Source organism: Brassica oleracea, unplaced genomic scaffold, assembly GCF_000695525.1.
Source record: "Brassica oleracea var. oleracea cultivar TO1000 unplaced genomic scaffold, BOL UnpScaffold00927, whole genome shotgun sequence".
NCBI classification, from domain to species: Eukaryota; Viridiplantae; Streptophyta; class Magnoliopsida; order Brassicales; family Brassicaceae; genus Brassica; species Brassica oleracea.
The window spans coordinates 1,342-27,690 of record NW_013617525.1 but is presented as its reverse complement, the minus strand read 5'-3'; the positions used below and the strand labels follow the sequence as shown (position 1 = coordinate 27,690).

The 26,349-nt window shown below is 38.7% G+C and overlaps 6 protein-coding genes across 7 annotated transcripts; 2 read left to right on the top strand and 4 right to left on the bottom strand.

The window, feature by feature from the left end:
• The first annotated feature begins 3,723 nt into the window (after positions 1-3,723).
• LOC106320451 lies at positions 3,724-6,320 on the top strand. Its single transcript, XM_013758816.1, has 8 exons — positions 3,724-3,809; positions 3,869-3,977; positions 4,076-4,156; positions 4,237-4,326; positions 4,415-4,473; positions 4,578-4,731; positions 4,815-4,887; positions 6,259-6,320. The coding sequence occupies exons 1-8, from the start codon at positions 3,724-3,726 to the stop codon at positions 6,318-6,320; spliced, it is 714 nt and encodes a 237-aa protein (XP_013614270.1).
• Positions 6,321-11,990: 5,670 nt separating this feature from the next.
• LOC106320456 (putative F-box/kelch-repeat protein At4g35120) lies at positions 11,991-13,340 on the bottom strand. Of its 2 annotated transcripts, none has more exons than XM_013758820.1 (2): positions 12,198-13,338; positions 11,991-12,032 (listed from the first exon to the last, which is right to left on the bottom strand). In XM_013758820.1, the coding sequence occupies exon 1, from the start codon at positions 13,277-13,279 to the stop codon at positions 12,203-12,205; it is 1,077 nt and encodes a 358-aa protein (XP_013614274.1). In that variant the 5' UTR covers positions 13,280-13,338; the 3' UTR covers positions 11,991-12,032; positions 12,198-12,202. The 2 variants fall into 2 exon arrangements, with proteins under 2 accessions (XP_013614274.1, XP_013614276.1); XM_013758822.1 differs by lacking the exon at positions 11,991-12,032 and having other exon boundaries at positions 12,117-12,359; positions 12,470-13,340.
• Positions 13,341-13,840: 500 nt separating this feature from the next.
• Positions 13,841-14,860, bottom strand: LOC106320450 (serine/threonine-protein kinase HT1-like). The gene is made up of 2 exons (XM_013758815.1): positions 14,853-14,860; positions 13,841-14,180 (listed from the first exon to the last, which is right to left on the bottom strand). The coding sequence occupies exons 1-2, from the start codon at positions 14,858-14,860 to the stop codon at positions 13,841-13,843; spliced, it is 348 nt and encodes a 115-aa protein (XP_013614269.1).
• Positions 14,861-15,094: 234 nt separating this feature from the next.
• LOC106320449 (serine/threonine-protein kinase HT1-like) lies at positions 15,095-16,114 on the bottom strand. The gene is made up of 2 exons (XM_013758814.1): positions 16,107-16,114; positions 15,095-15,434 (listed from the first exon to the last, which is right to left on the bottom strand). Exons 1-2 carry the CDS (start codon positions 16,112-16,114, stop codon positions 15,095-15,097), a joined length of 348 nt encoding a protein of 115 aa, XP_013614268.1.
• A 161-nt stretch (positions 16,115-16,275) lies between these two features.
• On the top strand, positions 16,276-17,174 carry LOC106320457. Its single transcript, XM_013758823.1, has 3 exons — positions 16,276-16,521; positions 16,589-16,783; positions 16,872-17,174. The coding sequence occupies exons 1-3, from the start codon at positions 16,291-16,293 to the stop codon at positions 17,037-17,039; spliced, it is 594 nt and encodes a 197-aa protein (XP_013614277.1). The 5' UTR covers positions 16,276-16,290; the 3' UTR covers positions 17,040-17,174.
• A 1,207-nt stretch (positions 17,175-18,381) lies between these two features.
• Positions 18,382-20,512, bottom strand: LOC106320455 (protein STRICTOSIDINE SYNTHASE-LIKE 9). The gene is made up of 3 exons (XM_013758819.1): positions 20,121-20,512; positions 19,249-19,503; positions 18,382-19,092 (listed from the first exon to the last, which is right to left on the bottom strand). The coding sequence occupies exons 1-3, from the start codon at positions 20,402-20,404 to the stop codon at positions 18,519-18,521; spliced, it is 1,113 nt and encodes a 370-aa protein (XP_013614273.1). The 5' UTR covers positions 20,405-20,512; the 3' UTR covers positions 18,382-18,518.
• Between the last annotated feature and the right edge of the window lie 5,837 nt (positions 20,513-26,349).

Sequence of the window (26,349 nt, the reverse complement as noted above, 5' to 3'; positions counted from 1 at the left end):
TCAGGAGCACCCGTGATGACTTCATCAATAATGGTTAGTGAGATGAAACGAATGAGGAATAGATGATCAGTTATCTTGTACATGCTTGAGCACCTAGAAACCTCAAAACGATGGACTTTCACAATGAAACCAGCTTTCAAGATGGCATGTAATGATTAGCACGTCCGACGGGAGTAAACCCATGAATCACGAAATCTGCAAATAATATAATTCAACAAAGAATCAGGAAATAAACTAAAGCAATTATGTTAAATAAGCGTTATAGATCGAAGATTAACTTACCTTTTCATCAAGGAAGAGAACCGTGATTCCCACAAACTCCCTGTCTTTCTTGAAGTTCAGAGAATCCCAGAAGCGAGGAAGCCAGAGGCTATGCTCTGACTACTACGACCAAGACAGAGAGATTCGAAGGTTAAGTGACGGATGCCGAGACGCCGATTTGACGAATTGGAGAGGCAGAGAGAAACATTTTCTATAAGTTGGTTAAATCTAAGAGGAATCAATGAGTTCTGTGGAGATGCAGATTAGGTTCATCAAAGATGAGAATCATATATATAGAGTTTATATAGGGGCTACAAATCAGGAATATTTATGATCAAGCGATTTAAGATGTGGACATGAAGAGTTCACCGGTGAAAAAATAGATTACGAACAGACACATGGCGCAACTCTGTAACTCAGACTTGTTTGAGACAGTGATGAAAAGAACCCAAACTCATGTTAAATGACAACAGTTTACAATATGAGAAAACTATAATTGTTGCAAACTTGAGCTTTTTTCATATAACGTGATGAATCTCATTTAAAAATGAAACCCATAATGCACTTTTAGGCCCGACCCTCGGAGGAAGCCGAAGAAGCAAGAGCTTTCGACCTTCATAAATATATATTAGGTTCGACCATCAATGTACAAAGTATCATTTAGCTTAGTGGTATAAATGTTGGTGTTTATATCTCAATAAACCGGGTTCGAGCCATAGACTTGACATTTTTCACATTTTTTTAAAATGGGGCCCACAAAACGCTGACGTGGTGCGCTGATGAGTGAACAAAAATTCATCTATTATAATGTAGATTAGGTTCAAGTTAGAAAAACCATCAAATAAAGTTACAATAAAACTATATAAACCACATTTTGGTAATTATGCCTTTAAAATTTTACAAGTAAAAACTGAATGCAATAAGCTAATGTTTTTTTTTTTTACTAAGAAGGCACCGCTCTGTTGGTGAAGTAATGAAAACCAAAAATTGGTAAGAGTTGTTCAAAAGAAAAAGAAGATATACGAGGATAAAAAAACATAATAAAACAAGAACGATGATGAATGAAACATGCGGACAGAAATATAAACTCTTAGAAAACACAAGAGAAGGTGTAAACATGATCATAACGAAAACTATTAGAAAGAAAAAAAATAGATAGATATTAGAAATTACAAAAGAGATGCAGAGAAGAAGTTTATATAGAAGAAGGTAGGAGAACAGCTTTACTGATGAAAGAGATACAATTTTGACGTTTAAAATGAACAAAAAATGCAACTTTTACGCTCCGGATTTCACGCCGTGAATATTCTTTCAATTAAAGGATTTGGTCAACGATTTTGCAAATAAAGAGGAGACAGTTGTACACAATAAGCTGCCTATTGTAAACATGTGTACACAGAAGTACTGGATTTGTTTGCAAATTTTGAAAGATTCGCGAACTTAGTTAATTAATTTGGTAATTAGTTTATTATTATTTAAAGGTTTTTAATCAAACCATACCTATTTATTTTAAATTATATCAAAATTTTCAAACTAAACTGGTCCTACTCATGAAATTTAATCCAAATTATTTAATTTTAACTAACGCTTAACCAGAATTTTTTTTTCAAAAAAATACTGAATAGTTTTGTTTAAATAAAATCGAAAAACAGAAGTAGCCAAAACTGAAATAATTATTATTTGGTTTAACGCTATAAAAAAGGACAGACTTTAGGTTCATCCCCTGTAGTGAACTTTTAAATTCACCATTTTTTTATCATCAATTAAAGTGTCATCTAGATAATTAATAAAAAATATTAAATTGTATTTAAAAAATATTTAAAATAGTTGAAAAAATAATGATGCATAACAAAACTCTAAATCCTAAATTCTAAATTCTAAACCTATTTTAATCTAACCCCTAAATACTAAACTCAAATCCTATACTCTAAACCCAAATATTAAACTCTAAACCCGAACTATATACTAAACTCTAAATCTAAATCTAACTCCTAAATACTAAATCCTAAACCCAAACTGTAAACTCAAATCCTAGACCCTAAATCCAAACCGTAAACTCTAAACTTAAACCCAAATCCTAGACCTTAAACTAAACTGTAAACCTTAAATCCAAATTCAAACTTTTTGGGTTTAAGGTTTACGGTTTGGGTATAGGGTCTAGGATTCAGGTTTAGGATAGAGAGTTTGGGTTTAGGTTTATGATTTGAGTTTAGAGTATAGGGTTTGGGTTTATGATCTAGAATTTAGGTTTAAGACTTAGGGTTTAGAGTTTGAGTTTAGGTTTAGGATTTAGGATTTAGGGTTTAGGGTTTGGGTTTAGAATTTAAATTCCATTGTCTTGTTAGTGGCATCATTTTTTTTCAATTATTATTATTATTTTTATTAATAATCTATTTGGTACTTTGCAGGCAAATTTAAAAGTTCACTTTAAGGGGTAAACCTAAGTCTTGTTTGCAGAAGAAATAAAATCCAACTGAACGAAATTTGAAATAAGGTAAACATAATCAATCACAGTAACGGAATAAAGGTAAAAAAAAAACCATAAAAACGCCACGCAGTTTTATTCGTGAATGATATAACGTAACGCAGTCAAACCCGCACAAGAAGAGACCATGGACGAGAGAAAAAAGAGACTTTCCCCAATGAATGGAAACAAATTCGTATTTTGATTTCCGTTTTTCTAACTTCCTTTGCAATTTTTCGCTTGTGTAGTGGCACTTTGGGTATGAAGTTGCATGTTCTTTAAGTTATGGTGAAAGTGTTACTGCGTTAGGGTTTATGTGCATCTATTTACCCTCAGGACCATGGATTTGCGCATTTTCTCAGTCTTTTCATGGTGTTAAAGTTCATCCCTAGTTTCTATGATGTTGAATATCATTGATTAATTTGAACCATTGTAGTTGATCTCAGGACCAAGAAATGGTTCAACTCATCATGAGTCATGACATAGCAAATCGTATGCTTATCTTATGGTCACAATGTTTACTGCATTACGCTTTATGTGCCTCCGTTTGCCCTCAGGACCATATGGTTTGAGCATGTTTTTTTTTTACATTTTTGTGGTGCTCAAGTCCATCTCCAAGTTCAACCATTTGATATATCTCTTGCTTTTGTTCTTATTAGGCATTGAACTAATGCGGTTGATCTCAGGATCAAGAAACCATTCAGCTGATGACTAATTGGGCTTTAGGAAAAATTTGCGTGTTTATGTTTTGATACGTACCCAAGAACAATGTAGGTTTAGTATAACTGCAAAATAACTCGTCCATAGATCCTAAACCTTCAAAAATCTTGCTTCTCATCATAAGACTATCTTAGACTTTCATGGTAGACTCGCTAGGAATTTCAGTTGTGCTGCTTCAAATGTCAACATGATGGGTTTCTTTTTGCTACATGTGACTTTTGTCTGAGACTTTGAGTTTTATATCTTTTGTTTAGTGATGATATTTGTTGTCCACAGCTATGACCAAAAGAGCAGCGGAAGAAGCGCCTCCTTCAATGGATAGCAGCACAACTGGACCAAACTTTTTGGTTGCGATAGAGATCAAGTAGCAGAGCTCTTGTCTCAAGAAGAGAGGATCCCTCATCATGGAGATGGTGACACTAGGAAGTCTTCTGCTGAAATTATAGGAGCTGACATCTCAAGTCTAGAAAGAGAGAAGTTGAAAGCCTTGTTAAGGCAGTGCGTGAGAGATATCATTCCAGGGGTTGATGAGGTACACACTGAACTGTTCCAAAATCACGTTTGGCGTTGTTGATGTTTTGCTTTATATATCAGAGGAGATGCATTAATATTTTGGAATTTGTATTGCAGATGCCGACTCGTGCTCGCAGCATGCACCTAATGTCTCAATTGAGTAACAAAAAACCATCAATCTCAGTAACCAATAAAGAGGTTAGACGATACGGTTTTTGCATTTTTCGTCTTATAGATGCTTATGAAGTCCTTTTTGTTCTTCACATTTGTTCCCTTAGGTGAAGGATGATATACAATTACTCATGAAGTCTGATCCTGGTCTTTTCAAGGGAATAGTGAAGAAACATACGGATGATGTACTTGCCAGCGTAATGCTCTAAGCAACCTTCTTTCTTCTGTAACATCTCTACATCCATATCTTGTTTGAAGCAAATGTTTTTCTCTTTGCTTTGCTAGCTGAACGACATGCAGCAGCAAGCCGAGAAACTCCTTGACACTGTGGCCACTTCGTGCAGGTATAAACAGCAGTCGTTTACCTTTATCTCTCTCTCTCACTCCGCTCCTTGGCATTCTGTTATCAATGATTATTTACATGTTTTCTGTTAACACTTAGTGGCAGACCTTTGAGCCAAGAGGAGAAACGAGATCTTCAGAAATCAATCAAGGAGCTTCCTAGAGGAAATCTAAAGCGCGTTGCTGAAATCATCAGAGACCACTATGTAGCTTCGGGGAAAGAATTTTCTGATGAGGTCACAGTCAACTTGGAGGAGGAAGTAAGTCATCATAAAAATATGAGACAGACTTCTTGGTCCAACCATATGATTATAACAAAACTTGGAAAACATGTTTTTCTCAGGATAACGTAACGGTATGGAGAATGCATTTCTATGTGGCCGTGGTGAAAAGTGCCAGGAAACTAGGTAGTACAGGTACATATCACATACTCTTTTATCCCTTGTCCCGAAGTTGTGAGTATGTTAGGAACTGACAAGGAGAAAGAAAGAACTCATCACCCACAATTTTATCAACTTGTTTTTTTTTTTTTAGCATTTTAAGTAGAAAGACCCGACCGGTTGTGGAAGTACAGAGATTTTTTACAAACGAAATGAAGTTTTGGTTCAGCAAAGTTTTTGTTACTTAGTATCTCTTTTCAACATGTTGAAGATCCAAACATTTTAATGCCCTACGAAGCTAATTGGTACCTTTGCGTGAGTTAGCTTTTAGGATTCTCAAAGAACATATCAAGAACTTCAATGTTACAATGTCTTCGATCCACAGTCTTTTATTATAATTTCCCTCTTGCATAATTCATGTTTTTGATCTTCCACGTGAAACCAACCTCAACAAACCCACAGTTTGACTGTACTCTATCTACCCCAAAGTCAACATACGCGTGTCATGCATCAAGTTTCACTTACAACTGTTCCATATTCCTGAAACGGTGACGCGTGAAGACCACGAAACGGTGAAGCGTGAAGAACACGTGCAGCGGCCACTCATTCTTCTTTATGGTTCTCCCTATACCGTAACCTTTTTTTTCCGTCTCTTGTCCTTGACTCTGTTCGGTTCATTGGTTTTGATGATGGTCGTCCCTGCGCGTTTAATATGCTTCTTTCTCATTCCCTTGTGCTGGAGTGGGAACGCTGGAAATGGTGCTCGACCGTCTCTAGTACGACCCTTCGTACGCTTACTATTCGACGTAGGGAGTGGTCTTCGTATGACGAGGAGAACTTTATAGTTGATTCTCGGTGTCTTTTACCCATGAGTTTGACAACCTTAGCTTCGACACTTCTGCTCTAACCTACTTGGAGTATTCTGACTATGTTCCCAAGGAGTGATCTAACTGTCAATCTCGACTCCATCTTTGTGTTGATGAGGAAGGTGGCGTCACCATGCTAATACTTTCAATCCCATGACTCTGATTAATGGTTTTAAAAACCTTGAAATTTTGAGCTTAACAATTGAAGCTGTGGAGGTAAAAGTGTGTTTGCTCTATCTCTCTCTTTGATATAATAATCTTTGAAGGTGCAATTGATTGATGAATTTTTTTTTTTTTTTAAAGATGTTTGATGTCTTCAATGAATCAATCCCAATGTTTGAAAAGGTGTCTCAGTTATCTCTTCGCCTTTCTGAACGATGTTTGTTTTCTATATGAATGAAACCTCCCCTAAAGCTATTTGCTATTTGTAAATCTTGAATCCAAATTGTGTAATTGTAAATCTTTCTATTACTTTTGGTTTAAGGGTTCCTTGCACCATGAATATTATTCTTGACTACATGTTGTGTTTATCTATCATTAGAACAAAGTTCTGGTTTTGTAATGGAAATGTTCAGTGTCTTTGTAGCAAAGTTAGCGGAATGAGACATTAAATGAGACATTCTGTTTGATGACTTTGCTTGAGTCTGCTTCTTCGATTTGAGGTCAAGCTCCTGCAAATTGGTTGGTTTGTGGATGAGAACGGTCGGAATGGTACAGCATGTCTGCTACGGCGTCTCTGTTTTTGTCTGTTGTGGCCATTAATTGTATTGTCTGGACTGCCAAAAAGAGCCTTCGAAGACCCCTGCCACTTAGAGATAGCTTTATTCTTGGTGGTAGTGTCCTTTTTTTTTTTTCTCTCTTTTACATTGCAACTTCCTGATTCGAGTTATATTTGTAGGGAAAGAGCATAAACTAATCTTATATCAGATAAAAGGATATGGTCTCCCGTCTCCAGTTTGCCACGTAGAGATAGCTTTCTATGCATATATTCTTGGGGGTAACGATAGTGGTATGATGTGCTTTGCAGTTACTTTAATCAACTTATATGTTTCATAAATCAAATTAGCAATGATTCTTTACAGTCATTTGATGATTAGAACATTCTTTCTTAACCCCAGGATGATTATTTAGATAAGATAGTCGTTGGTACTTGTGAGAAATCTAACACTCAAACTTCACACACACTCACCAAGACTTCAGCTTTAATCGACCAACACGAGAACCCAGTTATGAAATAGGTTTGGTAGTAAAGTTCTTCCTGAAACTGATTGTGAAAGTAGAAGAGAAAACAGAACAAGACACTCAAGATTGTTAACCCAGTTACACCCGTTAACAAGGGTGTTAGTCTGGACCGGGAACTGTCTCCCGGAATCCACTAGATCAGAGTTTACAAGTGTATCTTAACCTCAAGGCCTTTGCAGTACCTATCTCGGTTTAAACAAACTCTCAAGAACTCTCTCAAGCTTATACTTTGAAAAGATGTTCTCTCTCTCTATCTTGCTCTCCCTCTCTCTCTCTACTAAGACTAACTTATATACTACTCACACTTTAACCTAAAGAACGCTTCGGATGCTCCAGCAGGCCACGCTCCATCCGTACGGACCAGTAAAGCCACAACGTTAACTTCCTGCAGAGAAGCCGACAAACAGTTGTTTCTTTGCTTTATCAGACTGAGACAAAACAGCTCATCTTGTGGTCCTTCATCTTGCTAAGTCACGTGAGTAGTGCCATGTCCTTAATAGCTTGCTCTCCACGCCTAAGCTTGTCTTCACATTGTCTTGATCTTCTTCACTAAATTCTCAACAAATCTCCACCTAGTAAAGACAGATCAACAAGAATGACATAGACGGATTGTCTTGAGATGTAGAGGTAGGTGCATGATGTCTAGATTATGGATTTCTGTTCCCGGAGCCTGAGCTTGATTACTCAGACTTAACCCTCAGCAAGTCCATTGCAGCTTTGAACTTACTGACTGGTATAATCTTCGTGAAGATATCCGCTGGATTGATCAAGGTAGATATCTTGGTAACCTTCAAGAACCCCTTCTCTATAATTTTTCTGATCTTGTGGTACTTGGTGTCAACGTGTTTTGTTCTCTCATGATACACATTGTTCTTGGATAATGCAATAGCGCTTTGAGAGTCACAGAAGATCTCAACACACCTCTGTTCATACCCAAAATCCATTAGTAAGCCTTTGAGCCACAGAGTTTCTTTTCCTGCATCATTCATAGCCAAGTACTCCGCCTCCGTTGTGGAGAGAGTTACCACTTTCTGCAACCTTGATCTCCAGCTAATGGTGTTTCCACCAAGAGTAAACACAACTCCACTAATTGACCTCCTCTTGTCACGGTCAGCAGCATAGTCGGAGTCACAGTAGCCTTTCAACACAAACTCAGACCCTTTCCTGTAGCAGAGCTTCATCTTCAATGATCCTCTGATGTATCTCATAATCCATTTTACTCCTAGCCAATGATCCTTGATAGGATTTCCCATGAATCTGCTAACTATTCCCACAGGGTAAGCCAGGTCTGGTCTTGTACAGATCATAGAGTACATCAAACTCCCGACTGCATTTGCATACAGTATTGTCTTCATGTAATCTTCATCATCTCGCAACTGTTCTTTAGTAGCAGAGCGAAACTTCATATGAGCACCCAGTGGTGTTACAACTTCTTTGGCTTGTTCCATCTTATACGTCTCCAAAACCTTTTCCATGTAACCTTCCTGAGATAGCCATAGTTTACCATTTTCTCTGTCTCTCCTGATCTCCATCCCAAGAACTTTCTTTGATGGACCCAGATCTTTCATCTCAAACTTCATATTGAGTTGCTCCTTCAGCTCTAGGATCAACTTCTTGTCTTTTGCAGCCACCAACATGTCATCAACATAGATTAGCAAATAGACCTTTGCTCCATCTTCACACGTCTTGACATACACACAACTGTCTCTATAACTTCTTATAAAGTTAAGTTCAGCCATGAATCCATCAAACTTCTGATTCCATCTTCTTGGTACCTGTTTCAATCCGTACAAAGCTTTCTTCAACAAACAGACTTGACCTTTCTTGAACTGATCTTCATATCCTTCAGGTATCTCCATGTAGATCTTTTCATCCAACTCTCCATGTAGAAAAGCTGTTTTTACATCAAGTTGTTCTAGTTCCAGGTCTTCTTCAACTACAATGGCAAGAAGAATACTTATAGATACGTGTCTTACCACTGGTGAGAAAATCTCTGTGTAGTCTACCTCCTCCTTTTGAGAGTAGCCTTTGGCAACAAGGCGTGACTTGTGTCTTGGTTTCTCAACCCCTGGAATCCCACTCTTCCTCTTGTAGATCCATTTACACCTAATCACCCGTTGTCCTTTTGGTCTGTTAACCACAATCCAAGTGTGGTTTCTCAGTAGAGAATCCATTTCTTCATCCATTCCTCCTTTCCAAAATTCCCAGTCTTCATCATCTCTAGCTTCTAGATAGCTAGACGGTTCTTTAAGATCACCATCCACCGTAGTGATCAGAACCTCAACATCAAAACAGTCTTCTTCATCGTCAGTATCTTCACTGAAGTAACCTTCAATATCAAACCTTCTAGTGGCTCTGACTGTTCTTCGTTCTCTATCTCTGACCAGATGATAGCTCTCAGGTGATTCATTTGTTTCATCTTCCTGCGCTTGATCATTTTCAGAGTCATGATCATCCTCATCATTCTGACCACTTGTTTCTTGATTTTCAACTTCATGATGATCAGCTCCTGAGACTTCGTTGTTACTCTGAGTATCTCCACCTGAGGTGATATCTCCTACCTCTCCAAGATCAATGTCAAATGCCGTTTCTGTAGTATCATGTTGATCATCTTCCTTTTGTTTCCCTTTCCGAATGACATCTTTATAGACAGCATTCTCTTGAAAGATAACATCTCTACTAATTTGACATTTCTTTTCCTCAAGCAGCCATACTTTGTAACCTTTTACTCCGGAAGGATATCCCAATAGAACTGCCTTCTTTGCTCTTGGATTGAGCTTTCCGTCATTTGTATGACTAAAACAGACACAGCCAAAACTTCTCAAGTAACTGTATACTGGTGATCTTCCCGTCCATTTCTTGTCTGGAATTTCAAACTTTATTGCCGAGGAAGGTGTCTTGTTGATCAGTGTGACTGCAGTTTGAGTAGCTTCTGCCCAAAACATCCTAGGTAAACCTGAGTCACTCAGCATGCTTCTGACTTTCTCTAGAATAGTGCGGTTCATCCTCTCGGCCACGCCATTTTGCTGAGGTGTGTAAGCACATGTCCCGTGCCTTACAATTCCTCTCTCTTTGCAGAAGTTATCAAATCTTGAGTTGCAGAACTCAAGACCATTATCTGTTCTCAGCACTATCAGCTTCTTTTCTGTTTGGTTTTCAACCATGATACACCACTCTACAAACTTATCAAACGCTTCATCTATATGCTTCAAGAAAAATACCCATGTCTTTCTTGTGTAGTCATCTATGAACGAGATGAAGTACTGACACTTCCCAAGCGAGAATGGAACACTAGGTGCTCCCCATAAGTCTGAGTGTACATAATCTAGCTTGTCTTTTGTATCATGAGTCGCAACAGAGAAACTGACTTTTTTTTTAACACAAACGGCTGGCCAAAAACAGACCCAAACCATATCTTTCCATCTTTACATACTTCATCGTCTTCCCTTCTTTGTCCTCAAGTATCTCAAGGATCTCTCCCGTCTCCACGGATATTTTCACTGCGATTCCATGCGGTTTGAACTCGTTCATCACAGCAATCAACAACTCCAACTTAACCGTCTTCTCAACCAGTTTCCCAAGCCATTTGTTCCCCACTATCAATCTCCCAACTGGAGATTTCTTGCAGAGTGTATCCCAATCCAAAAGTCTCCAGTTGGTGTCAGCCGGATGTTGTCAGGGTATCCAGGGACCTTCGCAAAGATATCAAACATTGAAATACTTTGATGATAATTCACATATATTCTATTAAAACAGGAACACGACCTATTGATATAGACGTGGTCCAACTATTTTAATACAATTATTAAAACTTTTTATTAATCTGATTTAGAGTAGACACCCACCTATACCCACATGATGATGATTTTATCCCTCTCCCCTTCTCTAGACAATACACAAAGCAGACAGCATAATTAATATCAACCCATTTTAGTTTCCAGAGATCATACATTTACATTGGATTTAATTTATGCAAAGGGAATATGATGCAAGATTCCTGTTTTGATGTAAAGACAAAAAGTCATCTTATTAGAAATATAGTAAACATATGAGTTTCAGAGCAAAACCGATAGGCAGCTTGAGAGCATATATGACTTGTGGGCTGAATCCAAAAGAAGATCGCATCGTTCGACCTTCCCCCGCATACGAGTTCCCAATGGAGTCGAACGCTCCTCCAAGCTAACCACCGCACACCAAAGACGCTTGCGTTTCCTGCGAGTCTCATTCCATAGAATTACCAGTTTCCCACCATGGTTAACTAATTGAATGGTTCTGTAATTATTAGCACGTTTCTTGTCCCACAAACCCCGCCTCTTGTACCCATCTTTCTTCTTTCGGATCATATGCGTAGTTCTTGTTCTTGTTCATGGTGAAAGCGTATAGCCTTCCTCCATAAACCCGTAAACTACACCTTTGTGATCATGATCACTAGGAGGCTTAGGCAATGGCTTCCAATTCTGAGTCTTTAGGTCGAAAACCTCACCCCAATTTTCCTTGCATCCTCCTATTACATATATCTTGTCATCTAAAAAATAAGACCTAGCGTGTTTCCTTGCCACCATCATGTCGGGAGCAGGACGCCACGTACGACTCCGACAATCAAGAACTCTAACGGCTCTACAAGAAATCTGGTAGATTTCGGAATGGACGGCGACAGAGGTTGAGTTTAACCGGTCGGGTGAGGAAGAGAGTGTTCTTACCGGTACTAAACTTAACTGACCCTGACGGTAGCCGAGATTGAACCATCTGTGACGATGACTGGAGGAGGGAGTGGGTAGCCGTAGGCACACGTAGAGGCGAGCGTCTGTGATACCGATTAGGGATCGAGCAAAGTAGATATCTGGAGAAGATAGAAGAGAGTAGAAGTTTTTGGAGACTAAGCAGAGGGAACGGTACTGAGATATCGAGATCCGTGCTAAGACGTTCACAATGAAATCATCTGGAATTGATGACAACGACGTCTTCCTTTTCTTCGCAGGAGGTGGTGGGGCTATAGGATTATTCGTCATGGATTCCTTAGAGTAGACACCCACCTATACCCACATGATGATGATTTTATCCCTCTCCCCTTCTCTAGACAATACACAAAGCAGACAGCATAATTAATATCAACCCATTTTAGTTTCCAGAGATCATACATTTACATTGGATTTAATTTATGCAAAGGGAATATGATGCAAGATTCCTGTTTTGATGAAAAGACAAAAAGTCATCTTATTAGAAATATAGTAAACATATGAGTTTCAGAGCAAAACCGATAGGCAGCTTGAGAGCATATATGACTTGTGGGCTGAATCCAAAAGAAGATCGCATCGTTCGACCTTCCCCCGCATACGAGTTCCCAATGGAGTCGAACGCTCCTCCAAGCTAACCACCGCACACCAAAGACGCTTGCGTTTCCTGCGAGTCTCATTCCATAGAATTACCAGTTTCCCACCATGGTTAACTAATTGAATGGTTCTGTAATTATTAGCACGTTTCTTGTACACATCATTCAAACCATCTATTACCTGCTGCTTTCCATTCATTGGGTTATACCACGTGTACTTACGGTCATGTTCAGCAAAAATCTCATTTCCTATAACGCACAAAGGTCCGGTTATACGTCCTAGACCCACAAACCCCGCCTCTTGTACCCATCTTTCTTCTTTCGGATCATATGCGTAGTTCTTGTTCTTGTTCATGGTGAAAGCGTATAGCCTTCCTCCATAAACCACACCTTTGTGATCATGATCACTAGGAGGCTTAGGCAATGGCTTCCAATTCTGAGTCTTTAGGTCGAAAACCTCACCCCAATTTTCCTTGCATCCTCCTATTACATATATCTTGTCATCTAAAAAATAAGACCTAGCGTGTTTCCTTGCCACCATCATGTCGGGAGCAGGACGCCACGTACGACTCCGACAATCAAGAACTCTAACGGCTCTACAAGAAATCTGGTAGATTTCGGAATGGACGGCGACAGAGGTTGAGTTTAACCGGTCGGGTGAGGAAGAGAGTGTTCTTACCGGTACTAAACTTAACTGACCCTGACGGTAGCCGAGATTGAACCATCTGTGACGATGACTACTGGAGGAGGGAGTGGGTAGCCGTAGGCACACGTAGAGGCGAGCGTCTGTGATACCGATTAGGGATCGAGCAAAGTAGATATCTGGAGAAGATAGAAGAGAGTAGAAGTTTTTGGAGACTAAGCAGAGGGAACGGTACTGAGATATCGAGATCCGTGCTAAGACGTTCACAATGAAATCATCTGGAATTGATGACAACGACGTCTTCCTTTTCTTCGCAGGAGGTGGTGGGGCTATAGGATTATTCGTCATGGATTCCTTTGTTATTCGTAACCACCCTATGTCTTCTTATATAGCCAGCCGATCACAGACATATTCCTTTTCCTGTATAACTTTGTATATTTTCCTTTTTGTCTTTGGGAAAATATTAACCGACCTCCTGAGAAAAGGAAACTAACGTTTCTTTGGTTTTGTGCAATTTACTTGCTGTGCTGGAATGGGTTTGAAGTGTTAAAGTTGAAATCCACTTTACAAACTCCACCTGGCCCAATTTTAATCTTCCTCATCGTCGAACGACGACGACCAAGCAAAACAAAAACAAAAAATTCATTCTCGTTGCTAATTGGGCTTATCATGTCGGTCTAGAATAATAAGCATACATTTGTTTGTTCGGACACAGTCCAAACATTAATTTCTGCTCTTTCTTCTTAATTAACTGAACATAACACACACAAACTAGACCTTCTCCTATCTTAAGACAACAACATACCTTCAGATTTTTTTTTGTTCTTTTATAAATACACAAACAGACACTTAACTTAATTATCTTAAAGCCCTTTTTCTCATATATTTGTCTTCTTCTTTCTCTTTTATTTAGTCGATAGTCATTGGCTGACTCATGCAACATCTGAAACGGGATTTTCTAGCTGTCGTCATTATCCATGTTTCCGCAGCTTCAAGCATACTCACAACCTCAACGAAACTCGGACGCACTTCCGCGTTACCATCCTCGCATCGAGTCATGATCTCACTCAGCACCGGGAGACAGTCGTTTGGGACCGTTGGACGCACTCCTCGGTTCACAACCGCAAACGTAGCCTGTACTGTTGTCATGTTCTGGAACGGCAGCTGTCCCGTGATTAACTCCCACAGCACGATCCCAAAACTATACACATCCACTTTCTGGTTGTAGGCTCTGTGCTGTATCATCTCCCTGCATCCATCAACAGAAAAAGTGATCAACATTTGTAACTTGAACAGAGGCAAGAATGACAGAAAGAGTTTAAAATGACATATTCGAAAAATACTTCTTGTTACAGATTATAGATATTAATCAATATTCTTAATTATATCACATTTTAAAAAATCAGTTACATCAAAAAAATTAGTATATCTACCTAATTTAGTGGGAATATACAATAAATTAAGATTTTAAATGTATTTAATAAAATATTGAATTCAGTTTTTATATAGTAAAGCATGTAAAATATTCTTATGATTGTATTTTTTTCTTCTTATATTTGTATGAATATATACAGCTTCTGAATTTATTTTTATTAAGATGAGAGAAATTATATCTACTATTGACAAATTAATGCAAATATATTATGGAAAATTTTATATTCAACAATTTCTGATGTAGTTATAATATATATATATATATACCTTAAGATGATGATGTATTTGAACAAAAAATATAGAGAATGTATCTGAACAAAAAAACAACTATATATAAAGAATGTATATGTATTTTTGAGATGTATGGTCTGGCAACTTGGCATGCATTCTAGCCGTACGTGCGTTGAGTGTTTCAAAGCGAAAACAACCTCATCCACTTTACATTATTTTACCCAGGGACATGGATATTCGTTTACCTCCTTATTACTTGTTCATCTGTACTTCTAAAGCATCTTCTAAATTCCAAACGATTAATACTAATTTTAATAAAAAGTAACTTTGTATAAACAATTAGATAAAAATTAATAACTACGGTAAGATTTGTGTGTAGAGAAGAACAATTAATAAGAGGTAAAACGATTGACTTGTTAGTTTTTGGTGGCTGAAAACAAATGGCGATCATTCTGCAAGTCTCTCCTTCTTCCACTCCCTCCTCCTTATGCCTTTTATTTAGTCGATAGTCATTGGCTGACTCATGCAACATCTGAAACGGGATTTTCTAGCTGTCGTCATTATCCATGTTTCCGCAGCTTCAAGCATACTCACAACCTCAACGAAACTCGGACGCACTTCCGCGTTACCATCCTCGCATCGAGTCATGATCTCACTCAGCACCGGGAGACAGTCGTTTGGGACCGTTGGACGCACTCCTCGGTTCACAACCGCAAACGTAGCCTGTACTGTTGTCATGTTCTGGAACGGCAGCTGTCCCGTGATTAACTCCCACAGCACGATCCCAAAACTATACACATCCACTTTCTGGTTGTAGGCTCTGTGCTGTATCATCTCCCTGCATCCATCAACAGAAAAAGTGATCAACATTTGTAACTTGAACAGAGGCAAGAATGACAGAAAGAGTTTAAAATGACATATTCGAAAAATACTTCTTGTTACAGATTATAGATATTAATCAATATTCTTAATTATATCACATTTTAAAAAATCAGTTACATCAAAAAAATTAGTATATCTACCTAATTTAGTGGGAATATACAATAAATTAAGATTTTAAATGTATTTAATAAAATATTGAATTCAGTTTTTATATAGTAAAGCATGTAAAATATTCTTATGATTGTATTTTTTTCTTCTTATATTTGTATGAATATATACAGCTTCTGAATTTATTTTTATTAAGATGAGAGAAATTATATCTACTATTGACAAATTAATGCAAATATATTATGGAAAATTTTATATTCAACAATTTCTGATGTAGTTATAATATATATATATATATACCTTAAGATGATGATGTATTTGAACAAAAAATATAGAGAATGTATCTGAACAAAAAAACAACTATATATAAAGAATGTATATGTATTTTTGAGATGTATGGTCTGGCAACTTGGCATGCATTCTAGCCGTACGTGCGTTGAGTGTTTCAAAGCGAAAACAACCTCATCCACTTTACATTATTTTACCCAGGGACATGGATATTCGTTTACCTCCTTATTACTTGTTCATCTGTACTTCTAAAGCATCTTCTAAATTCCAAACGATTAATACTAATTTTAATAAAAAGTAACTTTGTATAAACAATTAGATAAAAATTAATAACTACGGTAAGATTTGTGTGTAGAGAAGAACAATTAATAAGAGGTAAAACGATTGACTTGTTAGTTTTTGGTGGCTGAAAACAAATGGCGATCATTCTGCAAGTCTCTCCTTCTTCCACTCCCTCCTCCTTATGCCACACCAGAGACACTAAAACTCGATTCTTCTTCTTCTCTTCAATCCAAACTTCGTCGGAGTCCAATACGAAGAAATTCAGATGCAGAGCCGTCCGAGAGAAAGCCGAGGAGAAGAACACTTCCCCGCCCTCTCCTGAGGAAGTTACCAAGAAATATGGACTCGAAGTTGGTCTATGGAAGGTCTCTTTCTTATCTTCAATCTTCTTGGATGATCATATGTTTACAATTTTTGAAATGAACAATACAGATATTGAGCTCAAAGGACGAAGAAAGTGATGGAGAGGAGAAGAAGAAGAAGTCAAAAACAGATGAAGCTAAGGAGTTACTTGCAAAGTACGGCGGTGCTTACCTAGCAACATCCATCACCCTTTCCCTCGTTTCCTTCTCGCTCTGCTACGCTCTCGTCACTTCTGGTGTTGATGTTCAAGCTCTCCTTCTCAAGGTTTTCCTTTTATCTTCTTTTATACTAAACTTTATGTGTTTCTTGTTCTTGAATTTGAGTAATTATAGCTCTTGTTTTGTTTTCAAAGGTTGGGATCTCGACGAATGAGACGGGAGAGAAAGTGGGAGCCTTTGCTTTGGCTTACGCAGCGCATAAAGCTGCTTCTCCCATAAGGTTTCCTCCCACGGTGGCTTTGACTCCTATTGTTGCTAATTGGATTGGGAAGAAAGTTGACACGGAGAAGGATGATGAATAGTCTTTTCTTTTTTTGTTTATTTGCAGGTACTAAAATGTATATGTTACTGGATAATCATTAATAATTACAAAGAGTATTAGCATCTCGTGAGTATGAATCAAAGAGTGGCAGAATCTAAGTTGTGAGATTGCTTTACTTAGTCCATCTGAGAACTGGTTGTAATTTACTGACTTTACTGCTCTCCTACAGCTGATAAAGAGGCAGTAGTAGACTTAGTAGTCTTTAGCCATATTTGTCGTGTATGGTTGGAAGGATCTTTGTGTGTGCTTCTGTTACGTGCATGAAGATGGTCACAATATTGAATATGAAACAACCATCTTTAACACTCACTTTCTACGGATAATATGCACATATTGGAAGTTAAAGTAGTGATGACCCCCATGAGTCGATTTTAACGAATGTGAGATAGTAGAATGTGGAGGTAGTCCAACTCTTTTATGTGCATCATGTTCATGAATCATGATCATCTTTTAGCAGTTCTACATACTTTTGTGTGTTTATTTCACAAATAGGTATTGAAACTGAAGAATATTAAAAAGAAGCTAATTTTTTTTATAAACATCTGTTATTGTCTCATGACTCGCAAATGTTAATTCTCCATTTCGGTCATGTGGGCAACCTCTGTTCTTTATACTCTTAAAGCATCAACCTTTGTATTTGTAACGCTAGTGTACTTTTTTCCATGTGTACACGGTGCCCTCTCTCTCTATGCCGATAGGCCACTCTATCTAATAGCTGGGAACATCAAGTTTCAAAAACTCTAAAACCTTGTTTCTTAACCTTGCAATCTTCGCAGTTGGCATCACTCATACAAACATCATGAGTCATTTGCTGATAAGTTACCATCTTTCTACAACTCCAGCTTAAAACAAGTTTAACCGTAAAGTTTATTATGAATAAGTAATCAGGAAAATAAGCACACTTAAATGATACATTTAGTTAATTCTTTTAAACTTTTCTACATACACGGATACACCATCATATATTAGATATTGAGATGTTTCAAAAACCTCGACTTTTAGAAGCAACGCCCTTGTTGTGCACTAATACAAGTCCATGCCCGCCCTCCCATGAGCCAACGATATTCTCTCTAGGCATGTGGATCCACCTTGTCCCACGGTCGTGACCTTAATTTTTGGACGCTCCAAAGATTTATTCACTCACCTTACAAATTCTATTGGATGCTCCAAAGATTTATTCACTCACCTAACCAATTCCATACTTTGACAATATCTCCGATAGGTCATTCTTCTTTTTACTATTCCCACACAACCATGCTTAATTATGGAATTTTTTGAACAAGTGACTGAAATGATACATGGGAGACAGGAGGAGAAAAACAGAGGAGAAAAGATAACATGTAAAGTGGAAGCAACTACTCTAGTAATGAAAAACGTTACACAATAGAAATATTTATTAGTACTGTATAGAACACATCATGCGAACAACAAAGCAGAGTTGAAAAGAAAAAAACAAGAGTTACTTGCGATCAAGAACCCAAACGGCTGGCCAAAAAACAGACCCAAACCATATCTTTCCATCTTCCCTCTCATACGCCTCACTTACATATTTCATTGTCTTCCCTTCTTTGTCCTCGAGTATCTCAAGGATCTCTCCTGTCTCGCCGGAGATTTTCACCGCGATTCCATGCGGTTTGAACCCGTTCATCACAGCAATCAACAACTCCAACTTAACCGTCTTCTCAACCAGTTTCCCAAGCCATTTGTTCCCCACTATCAATCTCCCCGCTGGAGATTTCTTGCTGTGTATCCCAATCCAAAAGTCTCCAGTTGGTGTCAGCCGGATGTTGTCAGGGTATCCAGGGACCTTCGCAAAGATGTCGCGGGTCCCAGCTTTAGGACCTTTTATCCAATATCTGTGGACCAGACCTGTGGCTGACTCGCAAGATATTAGAAAAGACCGGTCTTTGTTTAGAGCCAAACCGTTATTACAACGGAGATTGTCCATCACAACTTTGGCCTCCTTCGTCTTCTTATCATATTTGATCACTCTTCCCGACCGCTCCCCATTGGCAGCAACGAAAAATACCTCCCTAACGACAAACAACACATAAGTCTTAAGCTATTTTTCTTCAAATAACAAAATAATATATCGTTAAAAATAATAATAATATATCATATATTGAAATGCAAATGCTCGGATCATAGGTAGGGTACATGTATAAGCTAGGTGAAGCGTATAATAATACCTGAAATGATACTTGTCACTACTATCATTGAAGTAGAAGACATCTTCCTCTTCGTCAATATCCATTTGGTTCGCAAACATAACTTTGCGACCTTCGGCTTGGTCCACAACTAACTCGGCCAATCCTCCCTGAGGTCCAACCTTCATGACTCCTTGGTAACCATCGCATATGTATAGATCTCCCGTTTTCTTCTCAAAACTAAGTCCCAGTGGTCTTCCACAAGTAGGCACTACTTCACGGCTTGAACAGTTCCCTCTTCATATAACAAGGAGAATATAATAATTATTTTTACATATAAACTTTTTGATTTCAGAAAATAATAATTAATATAACACTAGGTGTGGATTGTGCATTTGAGAAGTCCCAAATATGTAGGCTTTTGGAACATTATTGGTCGAGTTTCTAAAAACAAAGATATTTGGGACAATATGTGATTAATTCCTGTACTTTATCTTTAACGGTTCTAAAATGGTGTTAGATTAGAACTTTTTTTCTCTCTCTTCATTTTGTTAATTTTTCATTTATTTTGTTACATTTTTTTGATAAAATATACTTATATGAAAAAAATATTTATTTTGTCCATCCACCTTTTCTACAAGTGTCAAATACCTAAGTTACCAAGCACCAAAAAAAATTATCAAGGACTGCTTGAACAATAATTTTAGATAGTCCTAAACTCGAAACTTAAAATTTGATAGGATTCACTGTAAAATTCATTCAGCAGATCTAAAGTTTAAGTCCTATGGAGAAAACAATGAATTAATTACAAAGACAGAAAATATTCTGTTTTTTTTTCACATCAACTGGTTTGCTTATTTGCTTATATGCACGTCTCCGTGTGTTCTAGTGAACGTTGTAACAAAAATAAGAACCTGTGAGGAGATGTGTGGGCAAACTCAACCCAGCCGAGTGCATCGCCGCGCCACTTGAGAATACGACCGTCCACGACGGCAGCATAAGGACCTTCTCCTTGTGGGTCAAACTCGATGCTCTCTGGTCCATCAACAGGAATTGGAATGGTCTTAGCCATAGGCAATATATTTTTGGTGCCCTCTAAATTGTCTGGCGCAAATAGAGTCTGATATGAAACCACGGCCAAGATGGCAAAGACAGTCGGAGCAGCAGCCCATGTTGGGATTTTTTGACTAATCGGCATAGGTTCTTCTCAAAAGATTACTAAAGAGACGCGTGTATAGCACTTCTAAACTATTGGTATAGTAGCTACATACACCTGATCAAAAGTGACCTTAGTTATATAATAAAGAAGAAAGAATTTTCCAGAAAGGGGAAGAGATTGAAGAGACGTATGGAACACTACATACACCTAACAAAATCAAAGTGACGCTTATTAGGACAATAGTTTATAGTAAGTGCGAAGCGGTTAGTCTACACGTGCCATTTCGCTTGAATTATTTAAGTGACAGCTAGTTAGCTGATAGAATAAGTAAATGCTATGAATCAATGCGTGGAGTTATTTATACGCAGAAGAAGTTCAGTTTTAGAAGGTTTCCAAAGTTTTTTTTTTTTTTTGGTCAAAATATTAAAATTTATACCATTTTTTTAGAATTTACAATGTTCTGAAACACAACTTATTACAAAGAAAAGAAAAGAAGAGCAGGGGAGAGAGCAATATAAAAGAGTAGCAATTAATTAAAAGGGGAAATAAATCAAAAGTAGAATTCCAGCAAAAAAAGAGGGGGAGCAGATGATGAAGGCCGAATTAAGGACAGCAGTCTGTCTCGCATAGCCTGATCCACCACGCGAAAGAACGCATCTTCAATTGATGACACTCCCGTGAAAATGCGGGAATTTCTCTCACGCCAAACGTTGTAGATGATAACTTGGTTCAGAAGCTTGAGCACAGTCACTGCCCGCGAGGCATGAAGTCCAGGGAGCTGCTGGCAGATGAGCACAACTTCAGTGAGTGAGGCAGGAGGTGACACCAAGTACCTGCCACAGAAACGAGACCAAGTAGCAACCGCAAAGGGACATTGAAAAAACAAATGGCTTATAGACTCATCAGCTATAGAGCAGAGTGCACAACCTGGAGAGACAGATAGACCCCAGGAAATCAAACGATCACGCGTTGGTAACCTTCCAAGGAACGCCATCCAAGCGATGAAAGAACAACGAGGGATTTCCTCTTTGAACCAAGCCACTGAATGCCACTGAACCAGAGGACTAGGGAGGCGAATCCTTTCCCAAGTCACCCTAGATGAGAAAGAATGACCAAATCCCCCAGAGTTGTTTCTTCACAGATAAGCATCCCCACCGTTAGCTGCAGATGGAACTGACGTTGTCGATAGGATGATCTGAAGCGTTACATCTAGTTCAGAACGCGCTGGTGGGAGATTCCAATGACCATTGTCGACTACTTGAGAGACGGTGGCAGAGAGGGATCCGAAGAGAACGTGGACCCGTGGAACCATAGAAAAGGTGTAACGGACCCAGCTCTGTCCAATAGTCATGCCAAAACAAGGCAGTGTCTCCATCCCCGACGTTGCATCTAAGGAAGTTATGAAGTTGATCCTTCAGTTGAAGCATACTCCTCACAGTATATGGGAACCGTGGCGCATCATTTATAAGCCAGAGACTCCGTCCATTGAATCTATTATGAGTTAACCAGGGCACCCAAAGAGAGCCTGATCCATAGAAGAATAACCATAGTCTCTTCAACCTGAAAACCATCTCAAAGTCTTCAAGCAATCTGATACCAAAACCACCCTCCTTTTTTGGAGTGCATATATGCTTCCAAGAGACCCTTTCTCCAGCAGCGGAAGTTGTGCTATTCTTCCAAAGAAAAACCGAGCATAACGAGTCTACCTTAGCATAGAACCACTTAGGCAGCACAAACACAGAACTCCAGAAGTTTACCATGCCATAAATCACCGAGGAGATCATCGTTACCTTTCCAGCGAAAGATAAATTTTTGACAGTCCAGGAATGAAGCTTAGATGTTATACGGTTAAGGAAAGGCTGAAGAGTGGCTGCAGAGATTTTTTGGGGCTTAGAGGTAACCCAAGATATCTAGTAGGGAATTCTCCTCGTCGAAAACCAGATAGTTGACTCAGTTTCGTGGCTTGAACGTCCGTGTATCCCCCATAAAAAATCTCAGATTTGGATTCATTAGTATCCAGTCCAGACCACTCCTTAAATTGATTCATAACCCCTTTGATCCCATCAGTAGATATTTGTGACCCATCAGAGAAGACTAATAAGTCATCAGCGAACAGAAGATGAGTGAGCTTAGGGGAAGCACAAAGAGGATGTAAACTGTAAGAACCATCAGATTCTGCTTTGTCTAGCAGACGGGAGAGAACCTCCATGAGCATAATGAAGAGATATGGAGATATAGAATCACCTTGACGGAGACCCTTCTTCCCTTCAAAGAAACCAGCAAGCTCCCCATTAATAGCCACCGAGAATCGCGTCGAGGAGATACATTCGGTTATCCAAGTGATGAACATTGGAGGGAACTGTTGAGATTCCAGCACTTTTATCACAAAGTCCCAACACACCGTATCAAAAGCTTTGCGAATGTCAATCTTAATCATAGCACTCCTAAGGCAAGAAGATTTGTTGTAGTCCTTGATAAGCTCTGTTGCCAGCAAAATATTTTCTCCTAAACTGTGCCCTTTTAAGAAAGCGTCTTGGTTAGGACTGACGCATTCAGTCAAGAGAGGATTGAGGCGATTTGCGATGATCTTAGATATAAGCTTGTAGACAACGTTGCAGCAGCTGATTGGGCGATAATCAGTGAGAGAACAAGCTTCCGGCTTCTTGGGAATAAGAGCAATGGCAGTAGTATTCATGTCCTTGAGAAGTCTGCCATTGCGGAAGAACTCCCTTACAGCACAAATGATATCTTGTCCCACAATATCCGATGAGGCTCTGATAAACTCAACGGAGTACCCATCCGGCCCTGGACTCTTATTTAGTGGCATTGCAAACAGAGTAGCTCTGATCTCAGCTTCTGTAACTTCTTGTTTTAAATAATTATGCTGCAGCTCCGTACATCGAAAAGGAAGTAAAGACTGCAAATCCTTGGGAGAAACCAGAGAAGAGGGAAGGTCTGTAGAGCCTAAGATCCCCTGGAAGTAATCAGCGGCATGTGATTTGATCTTCTCAAACGAGTATAATATCCGATCAGTGGCGTCTTTGAGGTAGTGGATATGATTTCTGGAGGCATGAGCGAACACACTCTTGTGATAGAATGGAGTATTGTGATCCCCTACATCAGCCCATCGAACCCTTGACTTCTGTCTGTAGAACTTTTCTTCCGCCTTAAGTAGAACATTCAATTTATCCCTCTCGGCATGCTCTTCTTGAGCAGTTGGAGTATCCGGCGAAGTAAGCAGAGCTCTCTGTAGAATGTCAACCTTCTCTTTTTGATTCTTAACCCTCTGGGATATACCGCTGAAGTGCCTTTTATTTAAGCGTCGCAATGGTCTCTTCAGCAGCTTAAGGGGGCGGACGAGCTTAAATTGATCAGTACCTGTGATCAAGTCTGTGTTCCAAGCTTCTCTTACTGTCTCTGCATACTCAGGATGATCAATCACATGATGAAAAAATTTAAAGGGTTTGGTAACCTGACATCGAAGAGAAGGCAACCGGAACAGGCAAGGAGCATGATCAGATTGACATGGATCTAGAAATTCCGCATAAGAATTAGGAAAGGACGATGACCATGCTTGATTAATGAAGGCATAATCAATTCTCGTTGATATAGGGCTAACATCCTGACTGTTCCTCCACGTGAATGGTAATACCTTAGCTTGTGCCTCGAACAGTTGAGCGTCCTGAAGTCCAATGTTTGCCTCGTCCATCCCAGAGATATCAACACGAGAGATAAGGTGGTTGGAGTGATGAGAGGTACGCAGCATCTCATTAAAGTCACCCAACACAGTCCAAGGATGAGAAGATACCGGAGAAGAAGCCTGTAAGTCAACCAATGAATTCAACATACTCCTCCGTTCCTCCACCAAGTTGTAGCCATAAACAAAGGTTACCGTGAAAGAGATGTTTTCCGATAGGATAGAAACCCCACAAGTAACTGATTTAGTTGTTGCATCATAGATAACCAGTAGAAACCTCGGGTCCCAAACAATGAAAATACGACCCGAAGCATCATCTGCATAATTAACAAAATAATTCCACGCTCTTGGAATAGCTCCTAATACTCTCTCTTTATTATCTTCCAAAATATGAGTTTCCAGAAAATCTCCAAAAAGTGACCTATGGATATTAATTCAATATTTGGTCATCGTGTGACGTTTTGTATGATTCGGTCCTCTTACATTCCACGCAAAAAACATACTTAAATTTTTAATGGCGTTTTGCAGCCTTATGGCTACTCTTCCTGCGGTTAACCAGGATAAAAGGGTTGTCTTGCTCATGTTCTTCCAAAGTTGCAACCCGATACTTTTGGATCATGATTTGCATGTAACTCACATTTTTCGGTCAATGTATGTTTTGTGATAAGTATTGTATTTTTAGATATTATTTAAATTTATTATTAATTTGATTTTAATAATTATTAAAAGGTCTATCAATCTCGCAACTGAGACTACCGATCAGTGATGGTGCTAGCAGAGAATGAGAGAATAAACGATGTAGATGTTTTTTTTTTTTAACTGAACGATGTAGATGTTTTCGTATACTATTTCTACTATATAAAAGGAACTAAATTAGAGGATTTTTAAGCATGCCACATCAGCAAAAATATTCAGATCCAACCATTGTCGCATGTCAGCTTAATTATTATGTCATTTTGTCTTATGTCGAAGTCCAAATGATGGCCCACCAAAACCATTGAGTTGTAGTAACGCAGACATGCATTGCTCTTCATCTTCCTCAACAAAACTCTCTCAGCTCAGCCGTTTCGGATCTCCGGAGTAACTCAAGTCATCCACCACTCCCACTCACTTTTCTTTATTGTAAAAATCTTATGGCGACCAAACTCTTCAATTACCCTAACTTCACCTATATATATAACTCGCTTCTCATCGAATCCACAAACCTCAATCATCCAAACTCACCGCATCCATGGCTAAGAAAACGGCGAGACCAACTACAACGGCCTCATCTGCTTTATTCTTCAATGATTTTGTCCATGGATTAAGAGAGACGAAGATTATCTCCACAGAAAGACTTAGTGCATCTAAGATGATGCTACGGGATCCAACCACCGGATCCACTTTGTTCATCGTCATACTGTGATGGTGTGTTGCTATCTAACTTCCAGGTTACATCTATGTGTAGCTAAATCTGAGGCCAGAAGTTATGAAAGGTATTCAAGAAAGCATCGTATGGTTCCTTTTTAGTTTCTGATGTTAAAACTGCATCTAAGATATTTTTCATTTGGCTTCTTCGATGAAAAGACTGGGACTAACCACAATGATAGGAAGTCCGAAGAATGGGAGGCCACCAAACGAGAACTTTTGTCTTGGCATGGAACTCAAGGATCTTATCATCAAACCTGATAGAGACTGCATCGAGGATCGGGAAACATTATAGCTACAGAGACTGCATCGAGGATGGACACAAGTATGAAGCTCGTGATTCCTACCTAATGGGGAGGTTTGTGGTTCTTCTTATCTTTGTTTTTAATTGGTTAAAATATGTATATGGTTTTGGAAAGTCCTGATCTTTTGATGCATTATCGATGCATGAATGGTCCACTTGGAGACCGTCGGTGAGTGATAGGTATGAGATGCCTGAACATGTCATCATATTGAGGTAGATTATGGCTGGAGAGAGAGAGAGAGAGGCTATAATTGTGACAAATACGCAAGAGGTGCAAATGATAGGTATGAAGCTATTGGGCTTAAGTGCTAAGTATTAAGTTCATGTCCTTCAACACCATGCAATTCAATTTATAATAGATGCAAGCTAATGTTTTGTCTCAGAATTAAGTTTTCGTAGAGTGTTGGTGCTACGAATTAATATTTAACTGCTCTGTTCCTACCCTGTTAAGCTATGTGTATAAAGCATTAATAATTGATGCTATCCAAGGTTTTGTGCTACTGGAGTTAGTCTTCACTGAATGTTACACCGCTTTGTAAAGATTTTTAATTCTTTTTACATGTTTTGTTGCTATAA